This window comes from Ahaetulla prasina, chromosome 3 (assembly GCF_028640845.1).
Source record: "Ahaetulla prasina isolate Xishuangbanna chromosome 3, ASM2864084v1, whole genome shotgun sequence".
Taxonomy (NCBI): Eukaryota; Metazoa; Chordata; class Lepidosauria; order Squamata; family Colubridae; genus Ahaetulla; species Ahaetulla prasina.
Genome location: NC_080541.1, coordinates 101062052 through 101076509, shown reverse-complemented (window position 1 = coordinate 101076509; position 14458 = coordinate 101062052). Strand labels below are relative to the sequence as shown.

Genomic DNA, 14458 nt, shown 5'->3' with positions numbered 1-14458 from the left:
AATTAAAATGTGGGACATCTTTCAAAATTTAAGTATGCTACATATGACAGAAGCAAAATGCTTGCTTTAACACCTGCCATACTTATTTCTTTTTCTGTAGCTTCATAATTGCCATTGGGACAGAATGTGGGAAGATTCATTTGTACAAATGGAAGCCAGGCAATAAAAAGTTGCCACTTTCCGATTGGTGCAAGTGTGTTGAGACGGATGACAGGTGAGTGATTACATTTATCTTACGTTTATAAGTAGTATAAGCAGATTTTATCGGTTTTCAGGATTTAGATTAAATTAGAACAGGGAAGCACCTTGAAACCTTCTGGAAATTCGTATTTCAGTTACCATAATCTCTTGGCACTGTCTGTGTTGACTATGAGTGATGGGATTTGGGCTGGAATATTCAAACGGCATCAGATTGCTTATTTTTCAATGAAAAAGATAATGCATATTCAAAAAAATGCAAATATATAACAAATATTCAGAATGTTCTTAGTGCCCTGCAATTGATAAACAGAGCATTGACTGAATTATTATTTTGTATAAAGATTTGAAATATTGTGTATTTGCATAAGATGAATTCTCTACCCACTGCAGCCCTTCTGTGCCCTCCCAAAGCCTTTCTGAGAGATTGGAGTCCACAAAATGGCTTTGTGGAAGGGTAAGGGGTTGAAGTGGGAATTGGGCAGTGGTGGGATTCAGCCAGTTCGCATCTATTCGGGAGAACCGGTTGTTAACTTTCTAAGCAGCTGGGAGAAATTTTATTTGGTTTTTTCCACTTTACAGGGCTAATCCTGTAAGGAAGGCAGGAAGGAAACATTCTGATGTTTCTAGCCTAATCTTTATTGCCATGCTTACAGAAACTGCCTCTCTGGTTAACCCTTAGTACATTTGTAACAGCTAAAGCGAAGCGTCCATCGACTTGAGTGACATTGAGTGGGCCACACCCACACGGTCACATGACCACCAAGCCACGCCTACCCAGCTGGTCATTAGGGCAGAGAATCGGTTGTTAAATTATTTGAATCCTACCACTGGAGTAGGGCATCAGGGCAAATAATGGATTGAGATTGCTTGTGTCAAGCAAGCCAGAAGTTGGATATAATTTTTTTCCAAATCTGTGTAATCTCATTCATTCTTGCTTTCCCTCCCTCTTCTCAGATTTGTTCAGATGCACTTCGACTTCAGGAGGAAAGCGCCAGTAGCAGAATATGTAGGGATATAATTTTAGATAACAGATTGAATGAGTTCATGTCTGGGTCTCTGTATGGCTGCTCTTGGTCCTTTCCCATTTATGTTTCAAGTGCCGTTTCTTGAACGGCATATCAAGCTGACATTGAATCCTTTGCCTTTCTCTGTGGTTTCTTTTTCCCCATATGTATGTTCTCCTTAACATTTTTTTAAGTTATCTGATTTAGAGAGAATATTGGTAATATATTATAAAAGTATAATTTTGGTCAGGTTTAGATCAAAGAAATGTTGGCCCCATGGTTCTATTGTGCTGAATTTTGTGTGTGTGATAATGTGACTAAGATAAAGGTGATAAAAATTATACAGTAATATGTCACAGCTTTGTCTCTGCACATGGACTTTATTATATAGGCATTTGCAACCGTAGCTGATTCTTGGGAATTCATTTACCCAACTTCATATGCCCATATATTTATCATGAAGTAAGCAGAGACAGCCCGAGTAGTGCAGCATGGGAAGGAGTTCTTTGTTTTTCTTCCAAGTGGGTTGTCATCCCAGATTCCTATACAGCAGGTTGAAGACTGCAAGCAGCCGATGACCTCTGTTTTCCCTGGTGTGCTTCTCAGCCCTGGAAAAAAGCAAACAGAGAATTAATAACTCTCTTTCTTTATATAGCACTGTAGGGAATTCAAAGTGCCTCATGTTACGTTATGTTATTGTAATCCTTTCAGCTATCTTGTAAAATAGGTCAGTATCAGTTTCCATATGATTCTTGTATTACAGATGATGGGCAGAGAGAGAAGAAGGAAAGCAAGAAACTAGTTTTAGATTGCCCAACAGAAGATGGCAGAGATGAGGTCTTAATTGGATCTGGAGGCTTCTTGAATTGTGGCCCATTCTCTGAGTTAACTTCATTAGTCTGCGCCAAATGCAAGAAATTCTGTTACAACTTGGCTTTATATATTCACAATTCTTTTTAATCAGGACTTTTTTGAGGTCTTACCTTTCTTTGAATTAGTAATAAGGATTTCTCTTCAGATTCTTGAGACTTCAAATTAAACATAGAACTAGATTTGGTTTGGCTCTTATGCTGATTTTAAGTTATGTGCCTTTTGAGCTCTGGGCTGTAACTGGAGCTGTATAGCAGGGCTGTAAAAGCCTGATGAGACTTTAAATGTTTGAATTTCTCAGTATGCCATTAACATTTTCATTCATTTAAGTAGGCCCAAATGGCTTACTTGGTGTACCAGAACATCTGTTTCCCTTGTTCCTCCTTCAAGTTGTTTGCCTAGTTTCATGTACATACCATATCATAGTGAGTCCATTTGGGCACCTTCAAGATGAACAGCAATATAAAATAATAAAAATCCCAATAATTATTATTATAAAAATACAGTAATAAACATTCCATGCTGTAATAGCATGGTTTTATATAATTTGGTTGGCACAATGTAAATTCTCTACATAAATACCAATTCTAATTTACTGAATCAGCACAGCATTCTATAATAGTGCAAAGTTACAGGTTTTTAATTCTAGCCACCTAATTCTGGGATACATTTAACATAATAACAGAGTTGGAAGGGACCTTGGAGGTCTTCTAGTCCAACCCCCTGCCCAGGCAGGAAACTCTACACCATTTCAGACAAATGGCTATCCAACATTTTCTTAAAAATTTCCAGTGTTGGAGCGTTTAAAACTTCTGCAGGCAAGTTGTTCCACTTACTGATTATTCTAACTGTCAGGAAATTTCTCCTTAGTTCTAAGTTGCTTCTCTCCTTGATTAATTTCCACCCATTGGTTCTTGTTCTATCCTCAGATGCTTTGGAGAATAGTTTGACTCCCTCTTCTTTGTGGCAACCCCTGAGATATTGGAACACTGCTACCCTACATTTAGCTATCCTAGACATGACTGAACTAAATTTAATACTTATTCTTAATTGTTTTTCTTTGAGGGAGTTCATATGGGTGAGGAAATTGTGAATAAAATTATTGGTTATGTTTTTCATACAGGTTTCTGGTTATTATTATTTTTATTTCTTCAAATTTGTCTCATGATCTTTTAGCCATTGGAAGAATTCCTAGAAAGTTGTGATGTGTAGACCCCCTCCAGATTTTTATCATTATTTGGAGTGGCATTTGGATGCATAGCATGGGGTTAGCTTGCCTTCAGGACACAATTTGGAACTACGTCTTTAAAATACATTTAAAAGCAGTGGTTTAAAAACAAGATAAAATCTACAGGCTTTTATAGCCATAAAAATCTATAGACTTAATGGCAAATTTGATCATTGAAAACCATGGGGGAATGGAAAAGATAACCTCCGAATCCAGAAGAAAGAGCACAAGCCTGCAAGGGAATTCCTGACCATAATTTAGCATTGCATCTAAATCAGGCACTTACTTCAAGCTGCTTATAGTCTGACTTTTTTTTTTTTTTTTGAAATTTCCAGTATGATTCTTAGCTTCCTGGGTAGCAGTATCTTTCTTAATATTGATGCTTGACCTGAAATTGCAGTGAAAATAAGTAGATTGCTGCTTGAATTATTAATGGGATGAAGTGAAGAAATGTCACTTGCACTGATAATAGCTCTGGCATCTTTAATACCTACAGGCAGTGACAAGTTTAGTTTTTCCATTCTGGCAGTGCAGCAAAGGAACACGCTAATTAGATAAATGCTGATGTTTTGAATTGACAAAGTCCAGCTGAGTTTGACATTTGGTGATTATGAGAGATGAGTTGAGTTTCCTTCTACTAATAGCTTCTGTCTTTGTTGCAGCCAAAGCCATACCCTTGCTGTCAAACGACTGCAGTGGAGAAAGCGTGTGGGCAGAGCGGGGCAGGACACAGCCGAGAGCAGCAAGTGGCTGCAGCTGGTGAGCTGCGGGGCAGATCACTGTGTGAAGGTCTTCAGTATCAATCGGCACAGCTTTTAAATGATGACTTTGAGGCAGACATACTCTACTTGCCTACCGGCCATTTTCTGAACTGATTTTCTTAAAAGAAGCAAAAATTGGACTTCCAGCTCTTAGAGCAGTGCAATCTGACACCAGTATAAAAGGAACTTACATACTGAAGCAGTGTGAGAAGTAATACATGGGCATAATGCTTCTGTACAAACAAGTTTTTATTGTATGCTTTGCAGTGGCCATTTGTCATAGAAGGTCCCGCTGAGCCAAGTCCTCTGTAATCCCTATATACCTAGAACAGATATCAAACTGGGAGAAAGATAATTATGTTTCTTGCTTTCCTCTCATTTGTAAAAAAACACACTGTATTTCTGCTTAAATGTGCAGAATTGTTGTTTTCACAATAGAGTGCAGGGACTCCATTTTGAAGTCCATTTTTGTATCTTCCAGAATGGTTGATGGGTGGTTGCAGTAAAGATCCTTGGTTTTGCAGCATGCAGGCTAGGGAAATTTGGGGATGGCAGTTAGGGAGAATTGGGGAGTGGATGCTGGCAGATTGCAACATTTGTTTCCTTGAGTTGAAATGGAAGGGAGAAGAAGCGGGAGAATAAACACTGGATCCTCCAAAGAAATCAGAAATTATCCAAACGTGCAAGAAAGAACAAACAGTATGACAGTGAACTGAGGCGCCCATGGAAGGCAGAAAAAGAATGAAGGTTGCACAAATGGTGGCGGCGGCACAAATTTCTGATATCATAAATGTCCTTAAAGACATTTTGTCCACAAAGAAGTACAAATGATGGAAGAAATAAAAGGAAGAAATGAGAGATCCAGGTAAAACTGATGTGCCTGGAATGAAGAGACCAGAGGATAGACCTGACTGGAATTAGTATAGCAGGAACTTGAACTGAAAGGAGAAGCAAGCATTCCAGAGGACCTTCTGCTGGTGGCTCCTGTGCTGGCCATCTATGGCTGCTCTAAAGGACCAGCTGAAGAGGGCAGCATGAGGAAATTTGCAACTCTGTGTAGAAGAGGCAGGGAGGGCAGGAATAAGACCTTGCCTTAAATCAGAATATGTGTCTTCCTTCATCAAAGGGCCATAGTGGGACTAGGGTACTGAAGGGGGAAATCTCGAGAGTGTACATTGGATAAAGTGATGGAGGGCTGTTAGATGAATGTAATAGCAGTTGGTTAATACAAAGGGTATATTGAATGGAAGCTTATTTGAGACAGTATGGGAGGTTTTTGGAAGCCTCAGGGTATGTGGATGCTGAGGACCAAATTCCCACAGTGTCAGTCAGAAGTATGTAAGATGGGTGGGGGATATTCTGGTTGTTCCAGAATGGAAATTTGCAGTCCTTGATTCTAGCTGCTTATGTCCAAAACATAAGAGGCCTAGCCCAAAGTATTGTGGCCAAAACCTGGCTTGCTTAAAACAACAAAATCACTCTGGAGATACATTATTTTACTGAAGATGAATGTATGGTAGGCTTTTTCTTTAATAGAAATTTTATTAAACTAGTACAATGATAAAAAGCTAATGCAAACTAAAAACAATGCAAGAAAGAATGTAGAAGAAAAAACAAGGATGTCGTGTATAAAAAAGAAAAGGAAATGTAAAAGAAATGACTTCCCTCTTCATATTTTGTTTAAAAAAGCAGCCATTTGATTCAGAGAAAAATCCCAGAGGCCTGGAGGAAAGGATTCAGATGTTCTGAGATTTCTCTTGCTGTGATAGAAGGTTCACTTTTTAAACACTTGAGTAATTCTTACTTTTAAAAAATTGCCTGCAGTCATCATCATCAGTAGCTATGAGTGGTGTCTGATGCTAGACTGCCTTAGGATCCCACGTACATCAGTTTAGTCTCAATCATGAGGAAAGCAGCTAACAATGTCTTCTTTCTTGCAGACACTTGACTGCATGATACTGGAGTCAGAGAGGATTTAGTTCCCTTTCTATTGTGCTGGGACACTTTGTCCTTCTTAAAGAGAGTCTGGTCTGTTGTTTATTTGGAAAATCATGTTGAAATTGTTGAATTTGTTAATCATAGAAAGGGTACCTAATTTGATGTTAAAGTGCAGTGTAGAATAAGTACTGCAGTAGGAATTCAGTCTAAATTATTTTTATTTAGACTACAGCAAACATATTTGGTTCTAGGCTGGGCATTTTCTGCATAGAGCTGAACATTTGATTAGCTTCAAGTACTTTTCCTTGGTGTAGGTGTTTGAGTATTATTTCTATTGGAAGCAAAGGTTTGTTTTAAGAATGTTCTCATGTCAAACCAAAGGAATAAACTACTCACTGAGAGAATTTATTTTTTATTTTTCCTGTTCAAACCACAGGGTCTCTAGTTAAATCTCTTCATGCAGAGACCTTGGAGGCTCACAGTCAATCAAATTGGTAGTACCTGGCCAGAATTATTAAGGTGTCATTCTCTGTCAGGTTCTTTATTAAACTGATTATAAAACAAAAGACTCCATTTTTATGAGTCTGTGTTTGCAAAAGGAATAGAAGCGGGTGGAATATCATAGTATGTCAGACACTTAATTAATTAGCATGCTTCAAGGCCTTTGATTTTTGTGCAGTACCCTATTACAAATTATTGACTTGTTCAGTTTATGTTTAGGATCAGCATTCCTATTTATTCAATCTTTCTAGTTCCCAAATATAATACATGATTAAGCAAATCAAAGCTAATCAGTCCAGGATTAGCAACTGATAACTATTAAAACCATAAAATGCTGAAGGAGATTGGATAATACATACTCTTTATGTCAGTACTGGGGGAAATGATAAGTTGTTCTTTCCAAGAATCAATTCTGTCGTAAACATGCACTGGTACAGAAGCATTTTGTAGTCTACATATAATTTAAGAGTCCATTTGTGTATAATTTGACTTTATTTTTTCCCCAGAAATTGGCTCTATTCTCATCTAGACACTAGACACTAGAAAGATTAAACTTTCCCCAATAGTGATTTAATATTGCATTAACCGAACAAAAACCATGTCTATCTCCAAATTCCAGCACCATTCCTCTCTAAGACCTCTTATTTTCCTTGTTGAAAAGGTAAAAGTAAATGAGTCCCTGCATATTTTACTCTGCTAGTTGTTGTTAACTTTAGGGGACAGTGCTCAACTCTGTTTCTTTCTTGTTCAAAGTGATGATCTAAATATGAATAGTGTTTATATTAAGTTCATCACTTAGTGAGTTTCTTACATGAAGTAGTCATAGAACAAAACATATTTTAAAAGCCAAGTGCAAGGAAGCAGTAAAAATCTATTTATGAAATGGAGATGGATTGGATAGTGAAGCAACGATTGCGAAAAGCTTTGAAAGGAAGCATTTTTAGAGGCTTCACTGATGTCACAACTAACGTCTGAAATCCTACATGAGTGTTCTTTAAATAGTTCTTTCTTTATTGTAAATTTGAAATGTTGAATACATAGCAGTGAATGTTATTAGAGCTTCATGTGAATCTTACTGATATATAAAGGGAATGTGACTGAACAAAGTAATACCAAAGCTTGGTATTTCTTTTATATATAAAAAAAGCATTCAATATGTAAAAAAGTAATTATCCGTCTGTTCAATCAAGTCAACTGAAGTGAAAAGCAGGACCTGTTGTTTTAGTATTTTACTAAAAAGTGTAGATTTGCACAAATATCATCTGTCTTGCGGGAACTGCATTTGTTTCCAATCTGCTTCCAGATCCAATTCGAGGTAATGGTTATTATCTTTAAATCCTACATGGTTTGGATCCAGGTTATTTGAAGGACTGTCTTTTTAGTTACGTCTACCCAACCCACCAGAGAGGGGAGGTATGGTATATTACCACTACCCCCATTAAGTAGCTCTAACTAATGCTGTGATGGCAAGTCTTTTGAGCTTTGGAGGTCAAAAATTAAGAAAACACCTTGACTCTAATGGCTTTTCATGAAACACCTCAATTGAGATGAGGATTCTTTGGATTTCCTCTCGACTCTCATGTGGAAGTCGCGTGTGAGACCCTGCTCTCCATGAGGCCTCTGAAGCCTTTGAAAATCAACCAAGAATGCTTGTGTGATTTTTGGATGCCTCACACACTGCCAAGAACAAGGCCTTCCTGTGCAACATCCAGGGGGTCTGTAGGTCTAGTGTGTCACCAAAAATGATGTGCCATTGTCACTTGACAGGTTTGCTATCACCAATTTAATGGGAACAAGAAGGGCTTTCTCAATAGTGATTCCTTCCCTGGGCAACATTATCGCCACAGAGATAAGACTGGCCCTCACCTTGATACCCTTTTGAAAGACACTGAACATAGTTTTGTCATTTGGGCCTGGGGACACCAAGATGATATGGAATATATCAAGTGGCTTGTCTTGTCCCTGAGGAGTGGAGCGTTTATTGGGTTTTGGGTTTTATTTCTGTAAGCTACCTGCAATCACCATGAGTTGAGTGACCATATGTATTTTCTTAATAAACTAATTTGGGCTAGCCCTGCCCTGAATAAATCTCACAGATTTTATCTCCATCATCAAACCAATTCTACCAATGATGTCAAAGGATTTAAGGAGGGACTTGAAATACCCTCCTTAAATCCTTTGACATCATTGGTGCCTATCAAGATGGAAAAAGATTACAAAGCCATTTCTGATTTGAAATGAAGATTTGGGGGCAATACAGGTAGTCCTCGCTTAAAGCCTGCCCTGTTTAGAACCATTCAAAGTTACATTTGTACTAACATTACGACCAGTCTTCACACTTACGATCACTGCAGCATCCATATGTTCACAGGATTAAAATTTGGACATTTTGCAACCAACAGGTGTTTATGACTATTGCTGTGTCCCAATCATATGGACACCATTTAAACACTTCACAGCCATCTTCTAACAGACTCAATGGAGACATTGGCCAATCATGGTCATGTAAGGTCTCGCCAATTCTACGGTAGTAGAACTGATGTAGTTAAGTTTGGCGTGGTCATGTGATGTTTCACAAGATTGGTGGAAACAAAACACTGCTTTACACAATAGGAACTTCATGTCAGCTGTCAAGTACAGCCATATAGTTGTCTCATGGTTTTGATGATGCTTTTTTGAATCAGGATCTGTCTCACTTGCCATTATTGATATAGGCAAGGATTTGATTTGGCAGCTACAGGAGAAACTGCGTGTATGCTGAAACTAGGGTACAAGTGAGTCATGCAGCAAGAAATAATTTTTCAGAATGGCCAAGTCGAAGAAATTAGAATCTGAAACAAGCAATTGTTTCAGATTGCTGTCAAAATATTCTTGGGCTGAAGCTGTTCACCATGAAGGAACGAACCAATATTCCTACAAAGGGATATGAGAGAGTGATATCTAGTTGCAGATATTGCAGCTGAACATGGTGGAAGTTGAATCTTGAGGTTTATACGGGTAGTCCTCATTCAGCAACTGCCTCATTTAGATACTATGCAATTATGATGGGGATGAAAAAACAACTTTATGACCAAGCCTCGCATTTATTTTGCAGATCTTTAAAGCAAAGGCAAGCAGAAACTCATAATCACAGTTGCAGTTTCACTTTGGCTATTTCACTTAATGACTGAGTTGCTGGTCCCAGTTGTGGTTGCTAAATGAAGACTACCTGATATTCATATTTGTTTCATTTTTTTTTCAATTGATAACAAGTGCAAGGTTTAATCCAGGATTTTAAAGATCACATACAACAAGGTTGAGCAGTGAGTATACACATTGGTGCAAACAGGTGTGCATGCACATACACACACATGAGAAAAATCCAATCTAGTATATGGGAGATAAAAAATATCAAGTCTTTTCTTTATTCTAGGGGGAAGATTCTGTTCCTTCACTATTAAAGAAATTGATTTAGTGGATTAGAATACACAATAAATCTGAGATTAGAATTAATCCCGCAGAGTTATAGTGCTTTTTGCCTTCTTCCAGTGATTGCAATATCTTCCAATGTTGTCTTCTGTTGTCTCAGGAACTTTGAGATTGGATGAGAATTTAAGCCTTCATCGATAGTCTTGGTTGACTTTGCTGTCTTGGTGCTTTGAGTAGGGATGTTGGAGTGATTATCATTTCCCCCTAACCTAGTTATGATTAACTAAACTGGACTCCTGAGGACTCTGCAAACAAATTCTTCTATCGATATTCATCTATAATATCTGTGTTGTCCATGTGGTATGTCATTTTAACAGGGATAAAAATACAGGGACACCAATGGATCACTCCTTACATATTAGTCATCACAATGTAATTTTAACAAGGGTGAAAACAAATATAAATCTTCTTATGTAAAATACATAAATGAACCAGAGAGTGTTTTTTCATACCCCTAAAACTGAATTATCTGAACACATAAAACGTGATGTTCTATATTTTTGACTGTCTCCAAGGAATGCCTATCGGTATGCACACACAAAAAATGCCCAGTATTTCATAAAGATTTCCAATACAGTAGTTGGCTTATATTTCTTGTGTTTGTTCCTGTGTTCATTTGTTATATATTGAATTTATCACTCAAGTTCAGCTATAGGAAGATGAACAAGTAGAAACTGATACAAGTTCCATAACATCTGGCACAAATCCAGTTCAGAAATATTCAAAGTTTCCTGTGTGGTACATTACATACATTAAAATAAAATATCATAAAGCTGTATATTAAAATTCAGCAAATAAATCACCAAGTAGTAATTATGTTTTCTCTATTTTATTAATAAAACAGATTTTTTTTGCAACAATTTATTAAAAATTTATTTTCATGCAGTATAAGGGGTATACAAGAAATTCTCCAAGTTCTCTCACTCTTCCTCTCTGTTGCTTCTTAAAAAATAATTCTTACTGGTCCAGTCTGGGTTGAAGCATTTGTGCACTGTCATTGTTGGAAAATGCCATTGGGGCAGAGCCTCATCGTAATTTTTTACAGGACATTTTTGCTGCAGGATATTTAAAAAAAACCCAGAAACATTGAATAGCTATAGTCATTTTATGGGTCTTATTTTCTGCAGGAAATTAGAAAAGAAAAGAAAACTTGTGGGAGAAACTACAGTTGCATTTTAGACAAAGAATGTACTGCGTGATTTAAACCTAAGAAACAGCACACAGTCAGTAGTCACAAAGAGTTACAGACACACACACTCACCGCCAAGAGTCCAATACTTTTGATTTTTTTTTGTTTTGTTTCCTGCTATGTTGGAATAATATCTTCTACAGAAATGTTTGTGTATACATTATATACAGTATTGTCCTTTTTTGAAAAGTAATATTTATTTGTATTAAATAAAGTCCTGATGAAGTTTATTCATACATTAAGAGAATACTGTTAACATACATACATGCACGCGCACAAGTGCGTGCACGCATGTGCACACCCACACCAGACAACACCTTCAGTGGTTAGTGCTCAAACGGAGTAATGTGTTCTACTTCCTTTGTGGTAAATTTACTCACTGTGGTTCTAACCCTTCCCGATCCCCTCCTGATTTCTCCATGATGTGTGTTCAAGGAGCGTTTCTGTGATACCTTCAAGGGATTAAGATTCATGGGAAATATAATCAGGCAGGTAGGATCAGCGGCATCGGCAATGACTGGGTTGGCATATCTCTTTCTTGTGCAGATACTAAACGCTATTCTGGGGACATTTGTGGAACAGGTTTATTCCTGTGTGGGGACAGAAAGTGCAATAGAAATAAAACTACCTCTTCTTCACCATACCTTCTTTTACAAGCTATAATTAATGTATGATTTTCAAAAGGTGGCCAGCTCCAATGCTGAGCAGTGCAGTTTGGCAAAGTGGTATCCATTATAGTGCGAGAATGGGATTTAAGGAAAATAAAAGTGATATGACAGGCCTAGTTTTTTTTTTCCTCGTCTGGCTAATAGTTTAGGTCCAGTGCCAGATTTTATTTTAATTTTGCTATTTTAACAGCAATACAAAATAGTCTGAACCAATACATTACTGGGATGCAGGAAGAATAGTTTTTGTTTGTTTGTGGGGGAAAGGTATTTTTCCTGTCTTCTGCAACAATCAGGCTCTGGAGTGTGCTTTCGTGCCTTTCACATGGTAGGCACATCTTTATTACAGCATGCATTGGGATTTAAGCTTGCTCAACATCCTGACAGACTGTGTGATTCATGCCTTTCCAAACGATACACAGATTTCAACTGGTGGAACTATACAATATGTCACAAGCAGCTCCACTAGTTAAAAACAAAATCAACAAACCTAGAGGCATGAAAAAGCGTAGACTTAAGCTTTCACTTGAACATCCTAGGATGCAGTAAGACAAGAGCAATCTTAACCCTTGTATTTAAGCCCCTCCCATACTGAATGTGCAACCTGCAGCAGTGAAGGTATTGTGGCCCAGAACTACATAGCAATTGGAAGTTCATCCAATGTAGCATTTCTCAGGTGTTTGGTCAGGAAAGAAATGCAGCTGAAGTTCTCCATGCCATGAAATTGTAAAGGACCCGGTGCCTCTCTTTGGATTATGCATGCCCAGTAATCTTAATCCTAGCAAGATGTCCTAGAACCACTAGGATACAAAGCAGCACATGTGTGGATCAAATCTTAACAGTAAGTTTATGGAAGCCCATTTCATATGAGTTCTCTCATGTTGCTTTCTAATTAATAGCAGATTCAGTTGCTCCCAGGAAGGAAATAGATGAAATCTATTCTCTTAGGTGGAATTTACAAGAGAGAAAAACCATTTTGCTTCAAATTACTGTACCACATATTTGTGATTTGTCTTTTTTTTAAAAAATCAAATCCCAAAGGGTATGTTTTAACCAACACTGACAAACTTGGTTCAGCCTACCTTATTCTCAATGACCAGTTTTTCACACACAGAGATGTGAAGCAAAGGTAGCGTCTGTATGATTTCTGTTTCTGCAGAATTCAACTGCAGCAGCAAAGTGTGGTGCCTAAGGACCCTACTCCTCTTGTTCCTCTGCTCAATTACCTGTACTATTAATTATGCTGTGGTTTAAATCAAGCAAGCTCAGGGAGAGAAATCCACTTTAATCTCCTTCCATTCATGACTGTATGACTGTAACTTTGTTGCTTGTATCCTTACGATTTATATTGATATTGTTTCCTGATTGCTTATTTGTACCCTATGACTATCATTAAGTGTTGTACTTTAGAATTCTTGATGAAGGTATCTTTTCTTTTATGTACACTGAGAGCATATGCACCAAGACAAATTCCTTGTGTGGCCAATAACGAATTCTATTCTATTCTATTCTTATGATATGAAGATTTCAGTAGCAATCCTCAGCCTTAAGCACTGTCTAGATCTAGTTTTCTGCTATTTTCAGAAAGTCACCCCAAGATTCAACCGAGCACAATGTCTTAACAGGAGAAAGAGTATCACTCCCAAAACTGGGATGCTTGCCGTAGCCACTCTAAAATCTTGGCCTTGGATTTGCTTCCCCCCCGCCCCCAAAGCATTTTCTGCTCCAAGTGTATCTTTAGTTGAATGACCTGGACTGAATGCAAATCTCAGTGACGCTGGAACTATCCCTAAAAGTCTTTTTCCTCACTGAGTTTAGTTCCAGGAATTAAGGTCAGCCCAATTAACTATGGTCTCCAGAAGCTGAATGCAATCCCTCATATGGTATACATCTCAGTAACATCAGCACTCTTTTGATGAGATTTTTCTTTTCTTCTTCTCATGTTTCACATTTTCAGTAGCAGTATAAAACTTAGTGATGCTGCAGTGGGGTCTGTTGTATTTTTTTTTTTTTTTGGTCAAGTTTAGGTTTCTTAGCCACCTTGCCTCTTATAGAAATTTGGGAAGAAACATGGTTTTGGTCACTGTCTTTGCAAAGAAATAAAAACGTCCACAAGTAAGGCTACAGATCAACCTCTGCCTAACCTCTCCGCTTTACATACTTTTTCCCAGCAGCGGAGCTGGCCCTCCCTTGATAATGGCCTTATAGCACTAGTTTCTCTGTGGTAAGAGTAAGGATATGTAGAAGGCAAGAGTTCGACACAAGACGTTCAGTCCAGCCATTGAGTACCAAAAGCAGTTCAGGGAGCTCTGATGTCCTCCTACAGGCCAGAGACCATCACACGAAAAGATGGTGGCACATGTCTGTGCCGTGGACTGGCACTGGGGCTGACACATGGACTGGCACAACTGGCATCAACTCCTCCGATGGATGGCAAATAAGCGTGATGAAGAATAGGCAGCTGTAAGGAGAGCCGTCGCTGTATGCTGTGAAGAAAGAACACAGAAAGATAAGGACATTTAGCCAGGTATTCAGTACTGTCAAGGGCGGCCAGCAAAGGGCCCCTCACTTGAGGATGCATCCACTGGGAACTTTACTAAAACCTCAAATGATTCTGTAGCCAGTTTGGTAAA

The 14458-nt window shown here is 38.1% G+C and overlaps 2 protein-coding genes across 3 annotated transcripts in view; one reads left to right on the top strand and one right to left on the bottom strand.

Annotated features, from left to right (window-relative positions):
• ELP2 (elongator acetyltransferase complex subunit 2) overlaps positions 1-8637 on the top strand; it is a 79176-nt gene extending 70539 nt beyond the window's left edge. The window contains exons 21-23 of one of the 2 annotated variants that reach the window (XM_058176758.1): positions 101-214; positions 1156-1207; positions 3966-8637. In XM_058176758.1, coding sequence (XP_058032741.1) covers positions 101-214; positions 1156-1207; positions 3966-4178 — 379 coding nt within the window. In that variant the 3' untranslated portion in view covers positions 4179-8637. The remainder of the gene's footprint in view (positions 1-100; positions 215-1155; positions 1208-3965) is intronic. The other variant, XM_058176759.1, reaches the window with a different exon arrangement.
• Positions 8638-8698: 61 nt separating this feature from the next.
• The window catches only part of GABBR2 (gamma-aminobutyric acid type B receptor subunit 2), a 414031-nt gene continuing 408271 nt past the window's right edge, over positions 8699-14458 (bottom strand). Inside the window, exon 19 of the mRNA XM_058177216.1 lies at positions 8699-14311. Coding sequence (XP_058033199.1) covers positions 14146-14311 — 166 coding nt within the window. The 3' untranslated portion in view covers positions 8699-14145. The remainder of the gene's footprint in view (positions 14312-14458) is intronic.